The sequence below is a fragment of the Alosa pseudoharengus genome, unplaced genomic scaffold (genome assembly GCF_046254945.1).
Source record: "Alosa pseudoharengus isolate Yale_2024_CS ecotype anadromous, Long Island Sound unplaced genomic scaffold, YU_APseudo_1.1 YU_APseudo_1.1_scf_14, whole genome shotgun sequence".
In the NCBI taxonomy this organism is placed as follows: domain Eukaryota; kingdom Metazoa; phylum Chordata; class Actinopteri; order Clupeiformes; family Clupeidae; genus Alosa; species Alosa pseudoharengus.
Window position 1 is genome coordinate 39,180,117 of NW_027468609.1, and position 27,597 is coordinate 39,207,713.

A 27,597-nucleotide genomic window follows, 5' to 3' on the forward strand; every position below is an offset into this window, starting at 1 on the left:
GTGGAAATTACACATGTGAATATCATCACAATAATGATATCCAAAATGTTTGTAAACTTTCAGATCAATCACTTAAAGCATTGTCCATTTCTGGCACATTTCCTGCTTGACCAGGTGGTGGCGCTATGCCAGGCAGGCCCATTGGGTGTCTGGATATCATCAAAATCATAATATCTATTAACCTGAGAAGTTTCAGACCATTTATTCAAAACATAAAGCATTTCTGGCACATTTCCTGCTTGGCCAGATGGTGGCGCTATGTTAGGCATGAAAATTACACATGTGAATATCATCACAATAATGATATCCAAAATGTTTGTAAACTTTCAGATCAATCACTTAAGGTATTGTCCATTTCTGGCACATTTCCTGCTTGACCAGGTGGTGGCGCTATGCCAGGCAGGCCCATTGGGTGTCTGGATATCATCATAATCATAATATCTATTAACCTGAGAAGTTTCAGACCATTTATTCAAAGCATAGAGCATTTCTGGCACATTTCCTGCTTGGCCAGATGGTGGCGCTATGCTAGGCCTGTGAATTACGCATGTGAATATCATCACAATAATGATATCCAATATTTTATAAAGTTTCAGATCAATCAGTTAAGGCATCGTCCATTTCTGGCACATTTCCTGCTTGACCAGGTGGTGGCGCTCTGCCAGGCAGGCCCATTGGGTGTCTGGATATCATCATAATCATAATATGTATTAACCTGTTAAGTTTCAGACCATTCATTCAAAGCATAGAACATTTCTGGCACATTTCATGCTTGGCCAGATGGTGGCGGTATACTAGGCATCAGAATTACACATGTGAATATCATCACAATAATGATTTCAAATATTTTATACCTACCAAGTTTCAAATAAATCAGTTAAGACATTACCCATTTCTGGCACATTTCCTGCTTGGCCAGATGGTGGCGCTATGCTAGGCATGTGAATTACACATGTGAATGTCATCACAATAATATCCAATATTTTATAAAGTTTCAGATCAATCAGTTAAGGCATCGTCCATTTCTGGCACATTTCCTGCTTGACCAGGTGGTGGCGCTATGCCAGGCAGGCCCATTGGGTGTCTGGATATCATCATAATCATAATATGTATTAACCTGTTAAGTTTCAGACCATTCATTCAAAGCATAGAACATTTCTGGCACATTTCATGCTTGGCCAGATGGTGGCGGTATACTAGGCATCAGAATTACACATGTGAATATCATCACAATAATGATTTCAAATATTTTATACCTACCAAGTTTCAAATAAATCAGTTAAGGCATTACCCATTTCTGGCACATTTCCTGCTTGGCCAGATGGTGGCGCTATGCTAGGCATGTGAATTACACATGTGAATGTCATCACAATAATATCCAATATTTTATAAAGTTTCAGATCAATCAGTTAAGGCATCGTCCATTTCTGGCACATTTCCTGCTTGACCAGGTGGTGGCGCTATGCCAGGCAGGCCCATTGGGTGTCTGGATATCATCATAATCATAATATGTATTAACCTGTTAAGTTTCAGACCATTCATTCAAAGCATAGAACATTTCTGGCACATTTCATGCTTGGCCAGATGGTGGCGGTATACTAGGCATCAGAATTACACATGTGAATATCATCACAATAATGATTTCAAATATTTTATACCTACCAAGTTTCAAATAAATCAGTTAAGGCATTACCCATTTCTGGCACATTTCCTGTTTGGCCAGATGGTGGCGGTATACTAGGCATCAGAATTACACATGTGAATATCATCACAATAATGATTTCAAATATTTTATACCTACCAAGTTTCAAATAAATCAGTTAAGGCATTGCCCATTTCTGGCACATTTTCCTGCTTGGCCAGGTGGTGGCGCTATGCCAGGCAGGCCCATAGGGTCTCTGGATATCATCATAATTATAATATCTATTAACCTGAGAAGTTTGAGACCATTTATTAAATGCACTGTGATTTTTGACACATTTCCTGTTTATGTGGTGAGATATTAAAATCATATAAAATATATTACAACATTTCAAAAATCCCTTCACAATTTAACATCAGCGACATCTTGGCATAATGTTTGCCAAATTTCAAATGAATCTGACAAACCGTCTAGGAGGAGTATGTTCAAATTGATCATGTGATATCAGTGTAATTGTCATTCTTTCTGTTGCCAGTTGGTGGCGCAATGCCAAACATGCATTATGGGCATGTGGATATTATCATTAACATGGTCTTTAATGACCTGTGAAATTTAAAAAATTTCAAGCCATGCATGGTGAATTATGACACATTTATTGTTTGTGTGGATTAAAATTAACAATTTCGCCATTTTGTCAAATTACAACATATCAAAAAAAGGCTTCACAATTTAGAATCAGGAACATCTCGGCGTCATGTATACCAACTTTGACATGAATCGGATCAACCGTCTAAGAGGAGTACGTTAAAATTGATCATGTCCACAACGCACAAATTCTCAATTACCTCACTTCCTGTGGGCGTGGCTAATGGCATGTTAATACAAAAGTTGTTTGTTTTTGGGAGTTACATACACCCCCCAAATTTGGTGTGTGTATCTAAAACTATATGCCAACCACAAGTCACAGTGACATAAGGGGGCGCTATGGAGTTCCTGGGCAACGCCCGGTGCCAAGCTTTTGTCCCTGTCTATGCACTGTACCACTTGATGTCTGTGCCAAATTTCATGCGTTTTCACCCATGGGAAGCATCTTTTTTGGGATCACAATTCAGCACATATTTCATGACATATTAGTCTGCACAAAAACGCGCATGAACGCATGTCCAGCATTGAACTGGTGGTGGCGCTAGAGTGTTCAATGTATATGCATAAAACTTGCTGTGAGTGATTGGGACAGTGTCCTGTTAGTCCACTTCCTGTTTGGCGGCTTCATCGCCATATTTGATTGGCTGTCACATGCAAACAAAAATGAAATTGAAAAATCTGACAAGTATCGTTTGTGCGGCTCGGGCAGAAGATCATCTCCACCAAGTTCCGTGAAAATCAGATGAAATTTGTGACCGCTGAAACTTTTCGTAGAGTTTGGACAAAATCCAATATGGCGGAGGTCCAATATGGCGGTAAGTGACGTAATAGGGGTCATTGAACATAGGTCGGTCCAGGGATTCCAACGGTGGCTGATATGTGAAAATTGGACACACCGTTCAATGGTCACATGCGTGAATGCAATCCAGGTTCGACCCATTGGTGGCGCTAGAGCGTTGGGCATACAGTTCTGTAAATTGGTGAGAGTGATCATGGGACGGTTCTGAATCTGTGCGCCGAATTTCATAACTTTAGACCAAGCGGTTCTATTTTCGGCCAAATTTTGACCAGTTGGTGGCGCTAGACGGCTGGGTTTAGAGATCCGTAAATGAGCATGAGTGGTCAGTGCAGTGTCCCGAAACTTTCTGGCAAATTTCAGCACTTTTTAGCCAGGCGTTCTATGGGCTGCCATAGACTCCAATGGCGGAAGTATAATAGGAAAAGCTAGTAACTCGCATCTCTCAGTGCGCAAGGCCATCCCGGCTTCGCGCACCGTCGGTGCTCGGGCCCTAATTAAAATAACATCTGATGCAGTGGACTGAGATGGGAAATGTAATGTGGAACCAAAATGGTGGGGGGAAAAATATTTTAACATTTCCATTTTGCCGAGTTGATGGGGTCAGGTGAGGGGGGTAACAAAATGCTGGAAAAGTTGTGTAATGATAAAGAAAACAAAAGGAAGAATGTTTCACAACTAATTAGGGTAACTGGCAACACAATTGGGTATGAAAAAGAGCATCCCAGAGAGGCAGGGTCTCTTAGAAGTAAAGATGTAGGGGTATTCATCACTCTGTGTAATCCTGTGTGCACAAACGATGAAACAATGTCATTTTAATGCTTCTTAACATGAAATTGTGACGTATTTAGGGAGTTCATCATCTACAGGACATAATATTATTAAAACATTCAGAAAATCCAGAGAAATCTTTGCAAAAAAGGGAAATAGCTGAAAAAGAAATTGGATGGCCGTGGTCTTTTGGACCTCAGATGGCACTGCATCAACACCAGACCTGTTTCCAGACCTGTCATTGTACGGGCTCAGGACAACTTCTGATAACCATTGTCTATGTGCCCAGTTTGATACACAATTCAAAAACTACAGCTAAAATTGTATTGAGACATGAACAGAAAATACCACCCTCTTATCTGGGCCTGAGCTTGTTTAAAATGGACTGAAATAACATGGAAAAAGGTCCTGTGGTTAGACCAATCAAAGTTTGCCATTTGTTTTGGAAATCATGGACTCCTCTGGGCTAAAGAGTAGGGCCTATCCACGTATCCAACCTATCCAACTTGTTTTAGTGCTCAGTTCGAAACCAAACATCTATGACGGTGTGGAGGAGCATTAGTGCCAACAGCATGGGCATCTTGCACATTTGGCAAAGCACAATCAATTCTGAATGATGTATACAGGTTTTGAGCAACATATACTGCCATCCAGGCAATGTCTTTTCCAGGGACGACCTTGAATATTTCAGGAAAACAATGCCAAAATGAATTCTGCACATATTTAAATAGTAATTCTCCATAGAGGAAGAGTCCAGGTGCTAAGATGGCATGTCTGCAGTCCAGATTTGTCAAATTAGGTGCATAATGGAATGAAAAGCATGACTAAGAATACCCCATACTGTTGAGCAACTTAAATCCTATATCGGGGTGTAATGGGACAACATTTCATTCTCAAAACTGTAGCAAATGGTCTCCTCAGTTCCTAAACATCTACAGAATTGTGTTAAATGAAGAGGTGAAGCAGCACAGTGGTAAACATGCTCCCGTCCCAACTTTTGTTGGAACATGTTGCTGGCATCAAATTCAAAATGAACATATACTTTCCATGAAATAGTCCAAATTTTCATTTTCAACATTTGATATGTTGTCTATGTCCTTTTTGCTGCTAAATATGGGTTTACAAGACTTGTTTACACAACATCCCAACTTTTTTCTGTTTTGGGGTTGTATAATATTATATATTTTTTCTATAATATTTTTATATAGCCTGGCTAACGCCAGACCTCATCTGGGGATGGGGTCTGGGAACTACACATTCATTTTCTCGTATTTGAGATGTGGTATACGAATGTCTAGAACCGTTTATTGGGCCCCCTTCCGTTCTGCGATTGGTTCCTTTGTTGAGGTGAAAATCGGGTCCATGGAATCCAGGCTGCCTAGCAGCACGAATAAAATTGCGTGCAAGGCAGCATGGGAAAACCCAGGCTAATTTTTATATATAATAATATATATTTTTATAATGCATTTTTTGCTTTTTGTTTTTTTATATTTTTTAAATACTTTTCTTATTTATACATATCTTTTTCTATTTTCTTCAGTTGTTTCCTCTTATTCTGGTTTCTTTTATACTTTTTTGCACTGTGACCTTCACTAGATTTACCATTAGTTGACTCTTCCTCCCATAGAGGTTGATTATAGTGATTCTCACAATTCCCAACTTGACATGGTCCACAAGCAGGCATGCATGGTAGTCCATATGCCCTGCAACTGCACTGTTGTGTTCGGCAGGCAGTTGTGCAATTACAGTGGATCATCTGCAAAAGGTTGTAGTGCAAAGAGGTCCCATGGTCCTCTATGACATTCCTTGCTTGATGTGAGAGCAGAAACACATTTGCACAGGACTGGATGGTTGATTCAACCCCAGATTCATATCTTGGATAAGACTTTTGTATTCCTCTCCGATGGCCTCAGTCTGCACTAATAGCTTACAGTCTGAATACTTTCTGCTCCACGGGGGTACACACAAAGGCTGCCCACTTTCTCCCCTCTTATTTGCACTTGCAATTGAACCCTTCGCTATCAGGCTCCGTGGTGAGGAGAGATTTGAGGGGGTGACTAGATTTGGTCGCTCACATAAACTTTCCCTCTATGCCGATGACCTCCTTTTGTACATTTCTAACCCTGCCTCCTTGCTGCCAGCTGTTCTTAACATCTTTGAGCAGTTTGGAAGGCTGTCTGGTTATAAGTTAAAGCTGGAGAAAAGTGAGTTATTCTTTCACAGAAACTCGCGTCACAGACGTATGTCACCCATTTGGAGGTGCAAACAATCAGATTTTTGGTTATTTAACCATCAGTTGACTTCAAAACAGGCATTTTACTTTGGATAGACAATAGCAATACATCATAGGAGTGATTAACGTCAAAAAATCTAGACTGGAGTATCTCAACATTTTATACCGCCAATATGTTTAGTGTTCTAAAGACGTCAAATAGCCCATTATCGTTACCAAATTGATAGCCAAGGAGCCAGAAGTGAACACAAATGTTTGGCTATAAAAACTGTGCCTTCATTTTACAACTAAAAAAGAAAAAAGAAAAAACTTTTATAACCCTTGAGCCAGCTCCTTACTATGTGATCTCAATGGCAATGCAGCATTTGTTTGCACCTCCAAAAGCAAGGCGTACCTGGTTACCTCCCAAAAACGCCCTTAAACGCCCACAAATACCCGTATGTTTGTGTGAAAGAATTCCCCATTAATGTCTTTGCGAGGGAGCTTCCTACATCTTTGTTCCCGTTTAAGGTGGTCACAGAATGATTTGTGCACTTAGGTGTTTTTATGACAAGGTCTCTTAGTGAAATGTATGCAAAAAATTTGCGACCATTGGTTGAAAATGCAAGACAGACCTTAACAGGTGATCAACTCTTCCAATGTCTTTGACTGGACGTGTCATCTTGATAACCCAAATAAAAAAAAAAACTACTCACATTTTTTTACCTCTTCCAACACATCCCAGTCATAATCAACAAATCTTTTTTTCGTTTTGGCAAGTAGCGATATAATAAGTGGGATAATGTATGGAACGCTGGTCATTATCGGGAGAATAAGTCCCTTCACTGCTGGCGCGTCAGTGTCTGGTTCGCCCTGTTGTCCTGCCGGCGTTCTGTACTGTTATCACTAGGCTTCTTATTACAGTGCATGACAATGCACTGTTCTGTTATCCGAAGTCTTCTTCTTCTTCTTCTTCTTCTTATTCTTCCCACTAAATTTCTGCGTCTAATTCAGCTTCAACCGTTTAACATAGAAACTCCGTTCAAACTTAACGTAACGTAGGTCTTGAAAAGGACACTTGAGGAATGTATTTTTCGTTTTTGTAAACTTTTTGAGATAATAACATAAATCAAGCTTATTATTCCCCATAGACTTTGCATTGGCACTATGACATCACAATGGGCTAATTAAACTGATTTGCACCTGTATCAATTGCCAGCTGCTCAACTAGGCCCCCTCAAAGAGCCAATTAAACTGACTGCACCTGTATTAACTGCTTTCTGCTCAACTAGGCCAACTCTCTCTGTGTCTCCCCATTAAGGCACATTCCATCCAACTGTCTATCCATCCATCTTCTTCAAACCATTCACTCACCCATTAAACTATCTATCAACATCCATTAAACAATCTGCCTATCAACATCCATTAAACTTTCTGTCTATCAACATACATTGCACTATCTGCATTCAACTTTTAAACTATCTACTCTGTCTCAGGATTTAAGCATACAATCTGGCTTTCTTAAAGGAGAATTCCGGTGTGATTTTGACCTAAAGTGTTTTGAAACATGATACCGAGTGTGAACGTATGTCTCATAGCCCATCTCGGCTTGTCCCCTGCACTCCGAAATCTGGCGCTAGTTAGCCGATGCTACCAACAAGGCGGTCAATGGTGGTGCCTTGGGCATCGGCATAGCCATGATTACCTGTTTCAACCTTATTTTTCTGAAATTGTATATTTCACTGTAATTAACACCATAAATTTCGCCTAAATCACTGGCTATGTTGAATAAAGTTCACAAAACAGTTATTTTCAACAGTATGATTGTATGTCAGTATTATGATTGTATGTCAAACAATTAGAGATAAGATCAATAACCAATCAGTTTCACCAAATACACATACTCAATTGCTGAAAGATAGCGAAAACATAGCAGAATTCATTTACATACACAACATATTAGACCTCGAAACATGGCATTCATTTCCAATCTTATGCAGATGATACATACCTCTCCATAATACCTGATGAATTAACCCTGTTAGCCAAACTTGACACATGTATAAGAGATATAAAGACATGGATGACAAATAATGTCCTGCTTTTGAACTCAGATAAAACAGAAGTCATGGTTTCAGGTTGTAAAAAGATGAGGGATGTCCTATCCACATCACAGGCTACATATAGTGATCTTCCACTGACCTCATCCACAAGTGTTTAAAATCTAGGAGTTATAATTGACCAGGACCTTTCACTAAATAATCACATAAAACAGATCACCAAAACTTCATTTTACCATTTAAGAAACATTTCAAAGATAAGGAAGTCCTTATCCTTGCCAGATACCGAGAAATGTAAAATTCTATTAAACTTGATTTAACAGAGATCTCTGCACTTTGTGCTCTGAATGGGTGTAGACAAGAACTGTCAGAGCAGGCTAGGCCTACACTCAAGCACACTAATAGGCATGAATTGATAGTATTAATATTGAAGTATTATTTTTTAAGCGGACAATTTTGAGCATTTTAGGCACCATTTCTTGTTAAAGAAATCAATCACCAGCCTAAAAATGTTTTATAATGTTGTATTGTTTATGTAGTCCACTTTTGCACACTACCTTGTAGAATATCTTTGCTTTTTGCCACCAAACCCTATGCTATAATACCAGCAATGTGAGGTTTATGGACAAAACACCAAATTTGACCTTTTCTGTAGTTGACCTTTGATTTGGGTCCTTCAGAACCTTCAAAAAAAATGGAGACATGTTTTTTTTACTCTTAAGAACCCCTAGAACAAAAATATAATACTCTCCAAAAATTAACATGCAAATACCACAAGCCCCAAAATTAGACACATAGGCCCCCCTACTAAACAGGGAACAGAGAAGATTAATATGCTGTAAAACACACAGAACATCACTGAAGCACTACTACCTTCACATGCATCTTTAATAAACACACACCTTGGCACAAGTAAGCTTAAATAAGGGCTATGAGATGAAGAACATGTAGCCTAATGATTCATACATCAGAATACTTTGACAAGATTTGGGAAAGATTCTTGAAAGATTGGAGTCTTTTAACTAATGCCCCCCATTCAAGCTTTACTCAAAAGACTTTCAAGAATCTTCCCCAAATCTTGTCAAAGTCTTCTGTTGTAAGGATGGCTTAAGACTACCCTTCACAAACTAAAGATCCATTTAAGCCTACCACATAGCTGCCAACTCTCACGCATTGGCCGTGAGACACACGCATTTGATTAGTTTCACACACTCACACGCCACACCCCCGATTTCTCACGCTGAAGTGTCAACCCGGTCGGTCAAATGCCTGAAAAATGAGTTTAGCCTTACTATAGATCTACCTGTTGAGCCACGGTTATGCTTTCAGAGACGGTGAGAGGGTTCAAGAGCACCCCCTGTCTGTGAAATTTTCTAAATTTTCTCTCATTTGCGATGCTACTTCAGAAGCCATCCCAGGCGCATTTCCCCCGCATTTCCCCGGGTTCAGGTATGCTTTGAGTATTATTGAGTATTTTTCACGCAGAAGTGTCAACCTGGTAGGTCAAATACCTGGCAGACAAGGTTCAACTAAACTAAACCTATACATATGATATCACACATCATGTGAACAATCGGAATCTAAGCGTTCCAATGATATTAGCGCCACGTTGCTGTGATAAATGGTTCGCGAGAAAATTATCATTGAACCGACGTGCAATTTAGGCTAATCATATTTGCATTTTGCACACAGTGCACACCCATTACTCTCGGTTTAATATCTCACTAACCCTTCACACAAAACGTGGCAAACCCAATATCACAATAAACAGCAAACCGTACCGAATACGAGGATATAAAGCCTCTGTGCAATAAGTGGTTCCTGAGTAATCCGGTTTTGAAATTGCAACACATTTCTACATAGCCTCATTGGGGCGAAATTATAATGTATTGTAATGTAAACTATTTGTCAGTAGGCCTACATACATTTTTGTAAATTGCTCAGCCATAGATTATCCCACTATCATGGTTCTTATATTGTCAGGTTCCAGCCAATCCCACTTACACAGATAAATTAATATATTTATATTGGCACGCTTCCTAGTGACATTAATGCAAAAATATGAAGAAAATAAAATAACGAGACACAAATATTGATATAAAGCCTGACATAAGCCATATGCAAACATTCACATCATGCAGATATGGGTACATCCTGAAAAAGGAATAGCATGTAGTAGGATATAGGCTTACAATGACCAATATATTATCTTCAATGAACTAGCTGAATAATACAGGTGACCACTTCTGCATAATTTCATGGAGTGCTGAAATGTACACACATTTTTGAACATTTCTGAACTGTGAAATGTAGGCCTAGCATATGTTTTTGTGGTTGTGAACTTATTGCAATATCACCATAACTATTCCACCTGTGTATGCATGGTGCAAAATAGCTTAGGCTACAGCACAAATATTTCCATAAAAATAAGCAAGTCTGACCTCAGAATTTATTTTGAAAGTGCACCTGATTGATGCATTTAAAAGTTAAAATATACAAACATTTCTTAAATTCTTACTAAACACCCACCTACTTTTAAAATGGTTAGTTTGGACCCGTGTGAAATACCAGTGCTGTTTAGTGCTTCATTGTCATTTTCATTGGATTCTCCCATTTGCGCGTAAATCGCTCATAAACTTTTTTTTTATTACACGCATTCTCCCATTCCGCTTCTGTCACACACACAGTGACAAGTGCCAAATCCCCCCCAGTGTTGAAGAGATCAGTCGTCCCCCTCACTTTTGATAAGGTAAAAAGCCTTATAGGTACGCCAAATAAATAATAACCTATAGGTTTAGGCTAGGCTGTAAAACATTAACAGCATCACAGCACTAACCACAGCGACTGCACAATCTCGTATTCACTCTGTTGGATATCTGAAGTCAGTTTGTCTACTTAGATACTGTAAATCCTCAAATTATGGCCGGGGTCTTAAGACAAAGTACAGGCCTTTAGGGGCAGGATTGTATTCGAGACAGCCCTTTATTTCTTATGCGAGTTTTATTTTGAGACATGCGTTTCTTGGAGCGGCATACTGGTAGGCCTTCAAAAGCATGACATTTTCGGTTTAGTTTGATATTTAATTTACTTTTGGACTGTTTGATTATATTGTTAAATGTTGGGACTGATGGGCACTGAAATCTGGGAAGGTATTTGATGATCACTATAACGTATATAGTTGAAAGAGTGTTGGGATTTCAAACAAACCATCCGCTTTCATGCGTTCATTGAATGTCCGCGGTGCTGTAATGGAAACCTTATTGCGTAGCCAAGTAGCCTATCGAGTTATTTTTAAGTTATGCATGATATACTTTTTATTAATTTTGTAGGCTGGCTTTATTTTGTTATATAGAAGTATCTAAATAACCTGTTAAAATGTACCAGAATTCAGGAAATTGCATCTAGTCCAAAAAAATATTTCTGGGGGAGGACCCCCATACCCCCCACTGAAATGTCCCACCCACTTTCAGAATGCCTCCGACGCCCATGGTCCTACTAGTAGGCTAGATCCCTTTGATACCAATGTTAATTTAACTCTGGGACCCTGGTCCCAGGGATGGATTACTGCACGGGCCTTCCAGGCCCAGACCCAGGGGCCCAAGGTGTCAGGGGGCCCTGAAGCCCAAGCCTTTGCATGGAATCATTGCCTCAATATCAACACATCAGGCCATCTCCAAAATGCACCAGAATACAGGAAATCACATCAAACAAATAAAAAAAATTCTGGGGGAGGACCCCCAAACCCCCCTTCCACCTATGCGACAATTAGTGGGGAGCCCTTAATACATGTGGGCCCAGGGGCCCAAAAGTTCATAATCCGTCCATGCCTGGTCCCTACACCTGAGAACCATTGATGTACTTTTTTATGGTATGGTACAGTAATGCTGAATAAGCCAAAAAAAAATGTCCTCAGCAAAATTTTTGATTGGCCCCACCAAATCTCACTCTAAGGTTTTTTGAAAAGTTGGCAGCCCTGCTACCAACGTTCACGTTAGCCTACATGGTTATTAGCAGCCACTTTAAATGTAGCCTAAGTTATAGCTAGGTTAGCTAACTTACTTACACTTGATATTTCATTCAAACTAAAACTTATATTCATAACGACATCTCAGACAGGCTTGTTGTTGGATATGATGTTAACTATCATTCTAGATATTCCACATAATGGTAAAGTTAGTTAATGGAAAAGTTAACATTAATAGCTAACATCGCTAACCTTAGCAATATTAGCTCGCTGACGTTATCGATAGCTAATTGATAACATTAACATTAGCTAATTCTAACATGATGGTTAGACTGTTAACAAATGGATTTGGTTAACATTACATTATAATAACAATATTTTTCTAACTAATTCCTGTTTACTAAAGGCCTTCTTACCTTGGAAATGATGACAGCAGAGTTTGTACAGCTTACAAAGTCAGATGCATGACAGGACAGAAAAGTGACGGTTGAAGTCACCATGGTTGGTGTTCAAAAGTCAGTCAAGGGTGGGGGATGGGTATTGCTGTGTGCGCATGCGCATATCAAGATACGATAAGCATCCGTTATATTTAAAGTAGCTTTGGCCTCACACATTTTTGTATGCACATGGTGCAACCCAAAGCGCTCCACACAAAACATTGACACATAAGGCAAAAGATGCCGAGCAGCATAGTCGACACCATACCTGTGATGCCAAGACATAAACAAATATAAGTTCTCCATTTGGAAAATAAGTAGGCTAATGGAATCTAGTGTATGGATATGTATGCCACCATATATGGAGACTACAAATATGTCTGCCACATATTCACACATAAAGTTCTCCATATATTTAGAAAATAAGTAGTGGAATCTAGTGTATGGATATGTATGCCACCATATATGGAGACTACATATAAGTCTGTCACATATTCACACATAAACTTCTCCATATATTTGGAAAACATATATTTGAAGATATATAGCATCTTATATGGGAAATTAAAATATTTTGTATGCATGTATGGACATAGCTTTGAATATATGTTTGACAAATATTTGAATCGCATATATGTCCATATAAGTAAAATTGGACATATATGTCCATAAAAGTAAAAAAGTCCCTGTTATTTGACATATATGTTCATATATTGCCATATATCACATTTTTGTATGGGACTGTTCAGCCATTCCGACTGTCTGTTATCATCAACTATGATTTGCATTTTCATGCACTGGTAATTCCTCGGAATTACATTTTCTAGTTATTTTTTGTTATTTCAACTTTTCAAAGATGAAGATTCTGTAGAAAGATCTCTCTATCATGATAACAAAAATCACACTGCAATAAGGATTTTGTTCTTTCTCCTAACCTTATTTGCAGGAACAAAGATGCCAATGTTTTGCGAAAAAGGTTGAAGGAGACTGCTGACACAGTCATCATAGGAGGAGGTTGTGTGGGGGTTAGCCTGGCTTATCACTTGGCCAAAGCGGGTCAGAAAGACGTGGTGCTTCTGGAGAAGACGGAGCTAACCGCTGGGTCAACCTGGCATGCTGTAGGTCATAATGGGTGTCCAAACATCGACAAATTTAAATCAAACCAAGCTTAGCACCTTTTGTTTACCCATTGCAGTGCACAATAATGATACAAATGAAGAAAAAAGGCAAATAACCGTATAGGGCTGTGTTTAGCATTATTATTCATGTTGTCACTCTTTTTGTTAATGAATTCCTGAAATGATCATGACCTAGAGACAAGTTGTCGAGAAGACTGGAACCTGAGCCGGAACAAAGTTAGAAATGGGGGTTGCATGTCAAACAGATGTTCACAATCTGAGTGCCTACTGCCACATCCCTTTTTCAATTCCTCACTCTGAGTGGTTCTTGTCATTGCGTAATAAGAATACATACATACATAGTAAGCTAAGAATACAAGGTTGGACCTTCACAAAACATATTGTGGTGTTTTATTCAATTCAGTTTCAAATATATTGTGCCAAAAACGATTGAATTAGTCTCAATGTGCTTTACAGAGCCCAGATCCTGGGCTAGCACTAAAGCAACAGGTGGCTTGGGAAAAGTCCTTTCAGGGTAGAGATAGTAAAGGACAAAACGACAATGTCATCTCCACTGGTCGCTGATTGGTGAACTGAGAGCTACAGGCAGGTGGAGTCCAGCCATGATTCTGCCATATTGGATTGGACTTTTATCAGAACATTTTCATAGTCTTACCATGCCATGCATGACAAGATATTGGCCATAGAAGGCCCTATTTTAGCGATCTAAAACGCATGATCACTAGTGTATAGCGTAAATACATTTAGGGGTTTGACCAGTCCATATTCGGGGTGGTTTTGTTATCAAACGTCAGACGCCTGGCGCAAAAAGGCGGCTCTTATGGTTCTTAATCAGTCATGGGTGAGTTTTGGGCGTAACATCCTTAAAACCAATGAGAATGACATATGTCATTCCCTTTAACAGCAAGCAGCACCACTTCAAACAGTGCATCGGTATTGTGATAGTCAGCGGCGCATTTGAAGGAATCTGCTTGCACGCGAGACCGTATGAAACAGGTTCCACTAATCAAATTGGTCAGTGGCATAATGCTTTTTAAATGGTGTAAGATAGCGGTTTTTAGATTGTGCGCCAGACCGCACCTTATGTCATTAATTGCCACACCCCTGGGCACATTGTTTAATGAAAGTGAAGTGTAAGATAGGAAAAAGCTTTGCGTCGGGATAATAACGTGCTTTGTGCTGGGTTTTGCGTCGCGAAAATTGGGTCCAGAGTCATAATGGGCAATGGCTTAAAATTTGATTGTACAAATATTTGAATGATTTAATTATTTGAGTATGACAAGAAATGTGTACATTTTTAGAGCAGTGAAGTGAAGTGAAGCAAAGATCCAAGAATTGAGATTTGAGCTTATGACAAAAGAACATGGAAGAGATTTTAGCTGTTGTGATACTATTCTCTCTTTAATGCCCAAGACATATTTATCATAAGGGAAATAATAAAGACTAAGGGCCCTATCATGACAGTCAAAAGCGCATCATCACTTACCAAAAGCTTATTCAAATTTAGTAGGGTGTCCAGTCCACATTTGGAGGGTTTTCGTTATCAAACATCGAGCGCATGGCGCAACAAGGTGTTCCTCAGAGCCGGACAGTAACGGAGTACATTTACTTGAGTACAGTACTTGAGTACAATTTTGAGGGATCTGTACTTTACTTGAGTATCATTTTTGGGAAGTACTCATGACTTTACTCAAGTACATTTGAGAGGCAAATATTGTACTCTTTACTCCACTACATTTCTATCCATAACCGTGAGTACCCGTTACTTTTTCTAAAAAAAAGGAAAAAAGAAAAATCTCGGAAACCCTCAATTTGTTGTTTCCCTCTCAAACGTGATTGGATTGTGCAGGCGCCACTGATTGGGACAGCCTATCAGCAATCACCTTCAGCTTTCCGCCAAAGTCAACTCCATGGTCAGATTTAGATAAGAGACGAAACCATGGTCGAAACAATGGATGAAGATGCAGCAGGTCCATCCCTGGAATGTGCCATCCCGTGGCCCCACCTCACCAGACTATTTAAATTAAACAAGTTAATGATAGTTTTCGCTATTTGAAATACGTATTTTATATACATGTATTAGAAATACTGCCCATCACTGGCAACATGGTAAAACGATGAAAATGACCTAATTTTACTTTCAATTCCTTTTACATTCTCCAAGGTATTAACATTAACATTTTCAACATTAACATTTTCAACTCCATGTAGGACGTTTCTGTACATAAATGTAAACACTGTGGCAGTAGTAATGCAATATTTAAAAAATGTAGGCTACTCTTGTACTCTTGATACTCAAGTACTTTTAAAAACAAGTACTTCAGTACTTTTACTTAAGTAGACATCTTACTGTTGTACTTTTACTTGTACTTGAGTAAAATTTTGCAAAGGGTATCTGTACTTTTACTCAAGTAATGAAGCTGTGTACTCTGTCCGCCTCTGGTGTTCCTAAGTTTTTTTAATCAGTCATGGGTGTGTTTGGGGCGTAACATCATTTAAACCAACGGCGCAACACGTGATGTCAAATAAATGCAACGGTATTTTGACATGCAACGGCACATTTGAAGGAGGCTGCTTGCGATACCGTATGGAATAGTCATTCCACTAAACCATGCTTTACTAAAACCTAGCATAGCCTTTACGCATTTGCACTCCTCTATTATTTGAACTCATTGGCAAAGTGAAACTAACTTCATCATGGTGTCAGTCAACGACCAGACAGTTATATGCAGTTACTTTCACTATTGACTGACAATGGTTTACCATCGAAAACATAGGCTGGAAAAAGCAACACTTACCCTAATATTGCTCAAATGACTGAATCAAAAAACATTTATCCTGCAGAGGAGTTGATTATATCTTGTGACAGCTGTGCTCCATACGTGTCTCTCACCTCTCCCCTAATCACTTTTAACCGTCATTACCAATTTGCAAATGATGGTGAATAACTACTCATCATGAGATGTACATTATTTCGTAATATCTTTATTCTAATTATGTTTCCCATTGTAATCGTGCAATTTGTAATGTTTTGCATGGACGTGCACTGGTGTGAGTTCATGGATGATAGAAGGATGGCCTTGTGCACCCGCCAATATGACTGTTGACAATGCGCTCTTAAAATAACATATAAACAACTTGCCATAGACTTCTGACCAGGTGTACAATAGCGATTTTTAGACAATGCGCTAAGCCACTGGGCGCATTGTTTAAAAAATAAACGTGCAAAATAAGGAGTTTAACTTTGCGCCGGATGGAAAACGAGTTGCAAAATACAGCCCTAATCCTATCTTGTCCTAGTAGTTAAGGCACCTGTCATGACATTTTGAAACATCTACATAGGAGATGTTATGATGAAACATCTACCAACAGATATTCTATAAAACTTAAAATTATTGTTCTACAGGCTGGACTGACCACATACTATCACCCAGGCATTAATCTGAAGAAAGTTCACTATGACAGCATAAAGCTGTATGAAAAGCTGGAGGCAGAGACTGGGCAGGTAGGTGGGCACTGTGCTCTCTGAACTTCTAAATATTTTTTCCATCTCTCAAATCAGAGTTTGTGATTTAAATAACTTTATTCAATATTTATTTAATTGCCAGCCTTTGTAGGTTTGTGGTACTAGCTTATTCATCTAAAGTAAAGTAAAAGTAGAATGACGCGACAATTTGTCAGGTGGTGACACTACTGCTGCACCACTGTGCCCGTATTTATCTCATACCACAACATTAAAAACTCATTAAATCTGAGTGACAGAAAATTAACACATCACTTTTTAAAAAAAAGAAAATCAAAATCTGTGCCTGATATTAATGTAAATTTTAATATATTTGAGCTTTTGTCTCCTGTCTTTTTGGGGACTGTAGGCTGTGGGGTTCCATCAACCAGGCAGCATCAGGATTGCTTCCAGTCCAGTGCGGGTGGATGAAATAAAATACCAAATGACCCGCACACACTGGCACCCCACTCCCCAGTACCTCATTGGACCTGAGAAGATCCAAGAACTCTTCCCTTTGCTCAATATGGACAAGGTTAGAGAGAGAACAGATATTTCATTTTGTGCATGAAAGTATATGTAATGTGATGGAACTCGATAATAGGATAAAGAATTTTGCTGATTTTAAGAGTAATCATAGTGTATACCACACACATAACCATACCAAGACAAACAATTATCCAAATTATCACATAAACATAGGAATAAACACAAAAATGTTAAACTGTGGGGAAAACATGTCTAAGTGTTATCTCATAGTCTCCCTTTTAAATAATATAGAAATGTATTTTTTAGTTGCTGACTGCCAATAGTTTACTCAATGTACAACATATTTACACGGAACGTTAAACTACCCAAGGTATAACAAGGGATTCTATGCTGTAGTACACTACCGGTCAAAAGTTTGGAGTCACTTCCATTCCACTCCATTATAGACAGAATACCAGCTGAGATTAGTTGCATGTTTTTTTAATGAGGGCAGCAGTTTTAAGATTACAGTATGTGCTTACACAATTGCAAAAGGGTTCTCCAATGTTTTCTCAGTTAGCCTTTTAAAATGATATTAGATTAGTAAACAGAATGTGCCTTTGGAACATTGGATGAATGGTTGCTGACAATGGGCAGATATTGCATTAAAGATCAGCCATTTTTTTCTACAACAGTCATTTACAACATTAATGATGTAAACAAGGACATTTCTAAGTGACTTTTGAACTGTAGTTTACAGTATGTAGTTTTTAATATAGTAGGTTAATACCTAGAATCCCATACATTTATCACCCAGGTATTGGCAGGGCTGTACACCACTGGGGATGGACACATTGATCCTTACTCTCTGACAATGGCCCTTGCTGCTGGTGCCCGCATGTATGGTGCCCAAATCTACAACCCAGCCCCTGTTACTGGCCTCACTCCTTTGGAAAATGGAAAGTGGGATGTCAAGACCCCTCATGGAATCATAAGAGCTAACCGAATTGTCAATGCCTCAGGTTTGTGCATATTCTAATATTTTAGAAATTTAAAGCAACCTTTTCCTAAATCACTATCAAATATATCACATGCGTTCTTTAGAATGTCAATTATTTTTCAAATATGTACAAACCTTTAAAGTAGTTTCAGTTATGTGGTGTATCACACTACAGTCCGGAACATACCTCAGATAAATTAATAAATGAATAGATTTATTCATACCAATGATGGTATTGTTAAAAACAGGGTGAGTTAATTTTCGCGTGCACCATCAAATTGAAGACTGGCTCTCCCTCAGGATTACGGTGTTCAACAAATCCGTGGCCCCGCCTTCACAACAAACACACATTATCCCCCCTCTTGTCCCCTCCCAATGGTGTTATGTTCTCACGGTTCTCCTGTCTGATTTGAGTGCATCTATACTGGTTCCCGCACGCAGATAAAGTCGCTGTGTTTACAGTTGCTGTTCTAGTCAGAGCAAGTGAATGTTGGAGTGGAGATAAAGTTGAAGGTGAAGTAACATTAAAATTCCAGAATTTAAAAAGGACAACAAATACAACTAAAAGAAACAAGGCTCTGAGTTTAGATAATGTGCAGTGCAGTATGGCTCTAGCTGTTTATCTGCTGGTCAATGACGAACGTTAAGTTAACTGCAGGGTAGCTGGCTTACTTAAACTTACTAACAAACTTCCTAATGGACAGGACTCAGACAGGATGAACAAAGAGATGACCCGACAAAGAGGCACCAGACAGAGGAACAGAGGGGTAGAAATACACAGACTAATTAATAGAAAGCCAGAGGACTGGACGAGACCAACAAGACAATAACGGGGTACAGGTGCGAGCAGAAACGGAGGGAAACTAACGAGACAGGAAGTGCAGACCAAATAAGGAAAAAGGGGTGGAGACAGTCACATGACAACAGACAGGTAAACAGAGCACATGGGGAACAGCAAAAGCAAACAAACACAGAACAACACACAAAATGGCCACCGGGGTGGCACAAAGTCAATCAGTCCCTGCAGGATCCTGACACACACAATGTTGTATTTCTCCAAAAATAGAAAACGTTCATATAAAGGCTTGAGACTCTTCAGAGGCAAACTAGTGATGGTCCGATACTGATACTGGCATCAGGAATCGGGCCGATACTGGGCCCATATACTCGCACTCGTAAAAATTCTACCACCCACCGATACTACTTAGTTTCCCCTAAATCATAGTAGCTTCCCAGCAAACAAAATAATGCCCCGGCGACGTCCCCTACAGGTCCCCGCCGAACGTCCCCTCCTCGAGAATGTGTAGAGTTCCCGTAACAAATGCTACGTGGTCTGTTATTCCGTTCCAAAAGTCCCCGGTTCAGCCCCGATTCGGCCGTGTGTGTGGTTCTGAAAATAAAACAGAAAATAAGATAATAAGTACATGACTAGGCCTATTCGGAGCAATGTTACATGCACATAATGACAGTTATCTGAAGAGATGTGCATTGTACACCATTAAAGCAAGCACAGCAAAAGGTAGCTGTGAATGTAGTAAATGTGAATTTGCCAAATCCATCCCTAGTTTGCATTCATTAGGTTCTTCACTCAAAACGTAGGCCTAACTGCTACATAACTCACATATCTGCAGTGAACTTACTTTGTGCATAGACACACAACTTCATAAAGTGTTGGTAGGCTCAAGCAGCTGCTAACTTGCTAAAGCTGCTAAAGGTGAGCTAGCATAGTTTGACTGCTACGTTATATGTTAACGTTTGACAACTTTTCATTAAGTTTCATTCATAACTGAAAACTTTATCGGCTACATGCACAGCCAGACATATTAGCCTACTTAATTTCATCGGTGGCCACCGGTGGTGAACTTTTTCCGATTGCTGTAGCTGAACCAAAGATCCTTGATTACTCTGCTTTAACCCTCTCTGTCTGAACTGTGAGCTGAACTCAATGTTGCTACATAATGACATTTAACATGTGAGGTCGCACATGGATGTGGATGTCCCCGCCCCGTCCAGCAGGCTGCAGCCAGAGCCCTCTCAACTCTGTTGGCTCGTGTGCACTTAGCAAACAAACGTCCCCTTGATGTCCCCGGTATAACGTTATTGTCAGGTCCACACAAGGACGTCCTTGGGATGTTTTTGAAAAGACCAAGGGACTTAACGGGGACATCCCCAAAAGGTCCGACACCGGACATCACACAAGGACAAAAGGAGAACTTGCTCCGGACGTCAATAACGTTACGATGACGTCCGCTAGAAAACGCAACGTTGGGGATCAATCGGGGACATTGTGAAAGTCTGCTTAAAGTCCGGGGGACGTCCCATGTTTGACGGGTTAGCTGCTGCTCTCAAGAAACTGCCGCTACACTTTCATGAAGCCTACTTGCAACGCTTATTTCAGTCTTGCATGAAAAACATACAGCTAGCTAGATTCATGTATCTGCGTTGAATCTATGCAGCTAATACCCTCACATGTATGGGATTCCATTTAAATTATAGCTCACCTAAACTATGCATGTGTTGGTCGGCTTAGTTGAGCCTAGTTGTTGTTGTGCTGGTCGCTGGTCTGTAGCTCTGTTTTAGTAGATAAATCTAATTTGCAGAGGTGGGACAAAGTCACTGTTTGGCAAGTCACAAATAAGTCTGAAGTCTTAATGCTAAAGTCCAAGTCAAGTCCCAAGCCAAGACGGAGATGTCTCAAGTAGCCTAAGTCCAAGTCGAGTCTCACTAAAGCCAAATCGAGTCCAAGTCCAAGTCCTTATTTTTTTCGAGTCCTAAACAGGTCATAGTCATATTATGCAACTGCATATTAATATGCCATCAATTATGCTTTCAATATCATTCTTATCAATTCATCATACTTTACAAATTGAAAAACTTTTAAAACACTTAAAGGTAAACAATGCAGTATTGGCAATTTCCTTACTGTTTTCTCGGTTTTTGCTTCTTTTTCGCTGGCTTTGTCATGACGAATGTCTGAGAAACTCCATCGCTACCTTTTTCTAGCCGGTGCCTGGTGTGTATGTGTATTTGAATGCAGTAAAGCAATTCGTTACACTCGTTATACTTCCTGACACTGAGGCCGTCGGCCTGCCGACCCACAGCTGCAAGGGTGGTTTTTCCTCTCACAGGCGCTAGGGGGAAGCGAGACGGCCACCATTCAACCCGAAAAAAGTAATATAACCATTCCAATGACTCTGAAGCTGTTAAATGAAGGTAAATTAAGCGAAAAAAACTTGCATATTAAGCTAAAAAACCTGCATAGTGTGCCTTTAAAATCACGAGCCCAAAGACAAACCAAGTATCCTTTGTTCTCTTGTTAAAAGTTCTCTTGGAAAAGTAAAAGTGAATACTGGTTTTGAATTTAATGAATTTGCTAACTGGCAATTCTATGTCTGAACAGTCATGCTACAACTTTAATTGAGTGAGGTGTGAGGTAGGCTACCTATGTGAGGTTAGTGTGAGTTAGGGAGTGAAATATGTGGATGACTATTTGGATGGGTGGACAGTTCACCTGTTACTCCTATTCCTGCTCATTTTTGTTGTAGGTACTGTAGGCCTACTGTATTCTAGTTTGCCATTGCCTAATTTGTCAACATTAAACATGTTTTTTGTTGTTGTATTAAAATATTAATTGATTGTGCACGTGAGCATTCAAAAAGGGAAAATTTCTTTCCCCATGCGCGATACCCCCCCCCCCCCCCCTCTTTTGAATGCTCAAGCGCACAGTCCTCTTTCCGTCAACAACACGAGATACGCGGTCGTCAATTCAAAATGACGTTGCCAGAAAACGATCGGAAAAGTTACTCCAGTAATGTGTGTATAAACTGTCTTCTAAATAAACTTTCAGCACACATACAATGTTGCCAGTGCCTCGTTTAAATGTTAAGGACCTAATCATGTCGACTAAGTGTGGACCTCTTGTTATTTTTTGTAGAAGGGTTAAAAGAAGCGATTTATGTGCAGTGCCCGGTTGCGCTATGGAAGAATCGGTAAAAACTTGCTAAGTTCGGAATGCTTGGGGTCTGGATAGGGTCACCCCTCGTCCATGACTCTAGCTTATGGTCATGCTTAACATATCTAAAACCCATTTAACATCAGATTTCCCCTTTAAAGCAGAAACATTCTAATACAGTAGCAGTTTTTGTTAACAGTCATATACTCCTTTATGATGACCAGATCAGTCTATGTCATCTATCAATGTGATAAATGGGCAGTGTTGGGAGTAATGCATTAAAAAAAAGTAATGTAATTACAGTAATGCATTACAGTCTCATTCGAATTCTATGCCATCACAGTGATCGCCCCAGCAGTAAACAGAGCACATGGGGAACAGCAAAAGCAAACAAACACAGAACAACACACAAAATGGCCACCGGGGTGGCACAAAGTCAATCAGTCCCTGCAGGATCCTGACACACACAGGGCCCTATCATGACATTCTAAAGTGCATCGTCACTCGTCAAAAGTCTATTCAAATTTAGTAGGATGTCCAGTTCACATTGGGAGGGGTTTCGTTCTCAAAAGTGGAGCGCATGGTGTAACAAGGTGTTCCTAGGTCTTTTAATCAGTCATATGGGTGTGTTTGGGGCGTAACATCATTTTAAACCAATGAGAATGACATCTGTCATTCCCTTTAACGGCGCAACGCGCGATATGTCAAATAAATGCATCGGTATTTTGGCATTCAACGGCGCATTTGAAGGAGGCTGCTTGCGAGACCGTATGGAATAGTCATTCTTAAACCATGCTTTACTAAAACCTAGCATAGCCTTCACACATTTGCACTCTATTTGCAATTACAGTCTATTATTTGAACTCATTGGCAAAGTGAAACTAACTTCACCAAGGAGTCAGTCAACGACAAGACAGTTATATGCAGTTACTTTCACTATTGACTGACAATGGGTTACCATCGAAAACATAGGCTGGAAAAAGCAACACTTACCCTAATGTTGCTCAAATGACTGAATAAAACAACGTTTATCCTGCAGAGGAGTTGCATATATCTCGTGACAGTGCGTCTTCAGCTGTGCTCCATACGTGTCTCTCGCCTCTCCCCTAATCACTTTTAACCGTCATTACCAATTTGCAAATGATGGTGAATAGTATAGATGTACAGTATTTCGTAATATCTTTATTCTAATTATGTTTCCCATTGTAATCGTGCAATTTGTAATGCTTTGCATGGACGTGCGCTGGTGTGCGTTCATGAATGATAGAAGGATGGTGCGTGCACCTGCCAATATGACTGTTGACATGCGCTCTTAAAATAGCATATGAACAACTCGCCATTGACTTCTGACCAGGTTTAGGTGGTGTATGATAGCGATTTTTAGACAATGCGCTAGGTCCCTCCCTAGGTTGTTAATTGCCACACCCCTGGGCGCAATGCTTAAAAAATAAACGTGCAAAATAACGAATTCAACTTTCCGCGAATGAATAACGAGTATTACGCCATGCGCTGGTGGCCCAAAATACAGCCCACAATGTTGTATTTCTCCAAAAATAGAAAACGTTCATATAAAGGCTTGAGACTCTTCAGAGGCAAACTAGTGATGGTCCGATACTGATACTGGCATCAGGAATCGGGCCGATACTGGGCCCATATACTCGCACTCGTAAAAATTCTACCACCCACCGATACTACTTAGTTTCCCCTAAATCATAGTAGCTTCCCAGCAAACAAAATAATGCCCCGGCGACGTCCCCTCCTCGAGAATGTGTAACAAATGCTACGTGGTCTGTTATTCCGTTCCAAAAGTCCCCGGTTCAGCCCCGATTCGGCCGTGTGTGTGGTTCTGAAAATAAAACAGAAAATAAGATAATAAGTACATGACTAGGCCTATTCGGAGCAATGTTACATGCACATAATGACAGTTATCTGAAGAGATGTGCATTGTACACCATTAAAGCAAGCACAGCAAAAGGTAGCTGTGAATGTAGTAAATGTGAATTTGCCAAATCCATCCCTAGTTTGCATTCATTAGGTTCTTCACTCAAAACGTAGGCCTAACTGCTACATAACTCACATATCTGCAGTGAACTTACTTTGTGCATAGACACACAACTTCATAAAGTGTTGGTAGGCTCAAGCAGCTGCTAACTTGCTAAAGCTGCTAAAGGTGAGCTAGCATAGTTTGACTGCTACGTTATATGTTAACGTTTGACAACTTTTCATTAAGTTTCATTCATAACTGAAAACTTTATCGGCTACCCAGCAAAACTCTACGTGCTGGTCATCTACCGCCCTCCAGGCCAACTAGGCGACTTTATGGACGAACTTGACACTCTGCTGTCCTCCATTCCTGAGCATGACTGTCCGCTTCTTGTTCTCGGTGATATGAACATCCACTAAGATGCCCCAGGCTCAGCGGACTTTAAAAGCATCTCCTGACTTCCAGTTGAGTTGCGGAAATTGGACCTGGGACAAATCTGTAAACCGGTGATAAAACAGCATTGCTAGCAGAGCTGAAACCTGTATCAGGAGCAGACCTGGCCCACAGTCAGATACCGTATGTCCGCTACAGGCGGATCTAAAGGCTTTTATGCGGATCCGGCCCAAAGGAAATTGCTATCTGGGCTCTTACCACAAGGCCAGCTCGATCCAAACACTCTCATCCATGGCTAAATGTAACCCTCCGATCGCAGCGCACCAAACTCAGAGCCGCGGAGAGGAAATGGCACAAATCCAAACTAACTGACGACCTCAAAAACTACCACACACTCCTGACCTCCTTCTCAGCCAGCATCACGGCCACGGCTCGCCTCATTTTCTACAAACAAAGTGGCGGCAATCAGCAGTCAATTCTCTACATGCCCACTCAACGCATCTGACTCAGATACCGCACTCCTACAACCTCTAGGGACTGCTGGAACATCTTTTTCAGCATTCACGCCTCTCTCCGAGAGTGAAGTATCTAGACTCCTGACATGCAGCCGTCCTACCACATGCTCGCTGGACCCTATACCTACGAGCCTACTTCAGTCCATCAGCCCGACCATCGCTCCATCTATCACACATGTGATCAATGCCTCACTAACCTCCGGCACATTTCCAACAGCGTTCAAAATGGCCCAGGTAACACCGTTACTTAAGAAAGCTTCTCTCAACCCTGCTCAAGTCGAGAACTACCGCCCTGTCTCACTCCTGCCTTTCCTATCCAAAGGCATTGAACGAGCAGTCTCCAAACAGGTCTCTGACTTCCTTTCACAGAACAACCTTCTGGATCCAAATCAGTCTGGGTTCAAAAGCGGCCACTCTACCGAAACGGCTCTGCTGTCTGTAACAGAAGCCTTAAAAGAAGACAGGGCGACCGCTCGGTCATCAGTACTCATTCTGCTTGACTTATCGGCTGCCTTTGACACGGTTAATCACCGCATCCTTCTCTCTATACTCGCTAACATGGGAATCTCCGGTTCTGCTCTCTCCTGGTTTGAATCCTACCTCACAGGACGCTCGGTTAACGTATCATGGCTTGGTCAGCTATCTGCACCTCACCATCTCACCACAGGGGTCCCCTAGGGCTCAGTGCTGGGCCCCCTTCTCTTTGCTATCTACACCACCTTGGGACAGATTATCCGTTCGCATGGCTTCTCATACCACTGCTATGCAGACGACACACAGCTCTATCTGTCCTTTCCACCTGATGACCCCTTGGTTTCAGCACGGATCTCGGATTGCCTCTCAGACATAGCTGCATGGATGAAGGCACACCACCTCCAGCTGAACCTCTCAAAGACTGAACTGCTGGTCCTCCCAGCTAAAGCTACCATACACCACGACATCAACATCAAATTTGACTCCCTGTCTGTTTCACCTACCAGGACTACAAGAAATCTAGAAGTTGTTCTCGACAACCAACTAAACTTCTCAGATCATGTTGCCTCAGTCGCCCGGTCATGCCGTTTCGCACTCTACAACATACGGAAAATCAGGACTTACTTGACCCAAGATGCTACCCAACTTCTGGTTCAGGCAATAGTCATCTCACGACTCGACTACTGCAATGCCCTCCTGACAGGTCTCCCAGCCTGCGCAGTGAAACCACTTCAGATGATCCAGAACGCAGCGGCGCGCCTGGTCTACAACCAACCCAAAAGGGCACATGTTACCCCGCTGCTCATCCAGCTACACTGGCTACCTATGGCGGCCTCAAGGCTCTAACGCTTGCCTACAAAGTAGTCTCCGGTTCTGCTCCAATCTACTTGAATGCCCTCATACAGACTTACACTACCTCCAGACCGCTGCGCTCCTCTGATGAACGACGTCTAGCTCTACCACCGGTACGCTCAAGCCAATCCAAACTTTTCTCATCTGTTGTTTCTCGTTGGTGGAACACACTGCCAGTTCCTACAAGGGCAGGGACATCCTTCTCCATTTTCAAAAAACTCCTGAAGACCCAGCTCTTTAGAGAACATCTCCTCTCATAGCAACACTTACAACAAGTCTTACTGATCCTAGCACTCACCAGCCGTCTTAAACTGACAAGTAACTGTTATAAACAGCACTCACTGATGCACTTATTCTTACTGTACTCTAATGTTTTTTAAATTGTCCTAAAATTGTTGAGAATTGCTCTAAAACTTAAACTGTTTACCATGTTGTTAGTCGCTTTGGCTAAAAAAGCGTCAGCCAAATGTAATGTAATGTAATGTAATGTAATTACCAATACAATTTCAGTAATATTTTACTCGGTACAATTCTCAGTAACTGAAGTTACTTTGCTTTTTAATCCAAAATTGAGAAATGCTCAATTGGCACCAGAGAAGATTATCCAAGAATTAAAAAAAGTCATCTATGCTGGTCCTGGAATTTGATTGCCTTGTTTAGATGACTGTACAGTAGAAAGGGAATTTGAGTTATCTCTGCCATTCATGCAACAGATCAAACATGGTTAGGCTATACTTCTCATTTCAAGCAGTGAGAATAACTAAAATGTTGCTTTTACAGACAAAGATTGT

General features: G+C 40.5%; 1 protein-coding gene across 3 annotated transcripts in view; it reads left to right on the forward strand.

Annotated features, from left to right (window-relative positions):
- The window catches only part of dmgdh (dimethylglycine dehydrogenase), a 200,459-nt gene that overhangs the window by 13,104 nt on the left and 159,758 nt on the right, over window positions 1-27,597 (forward strand). For 2 of the 3 annotated variants that reach the window (XM_076284920.1, XM_076284919.1), the window contains exons 2-5: window positions 13,474-13,645; window positions 17,073-17,171; window positions 17,539-17,703; window positions 18,454-18,658. In XM_076284920.1, the coding sequence (XP_076141035.1) occupies window positions 13,474-13,645; window positions 17,073-17,171; window positions 17,539-17,703; window positions 18,454-18,658 (641 nt within the window). The remainder of the gene's footprint in view (window positions 1-13,473; window positions 13,646-17,072; window positions 17,172-17,538; window positions 17,704-18,453; window positions 18,659-27,597) is intronic. The other variant, XM_076284921.1, reaches the window with a different exon arrangement.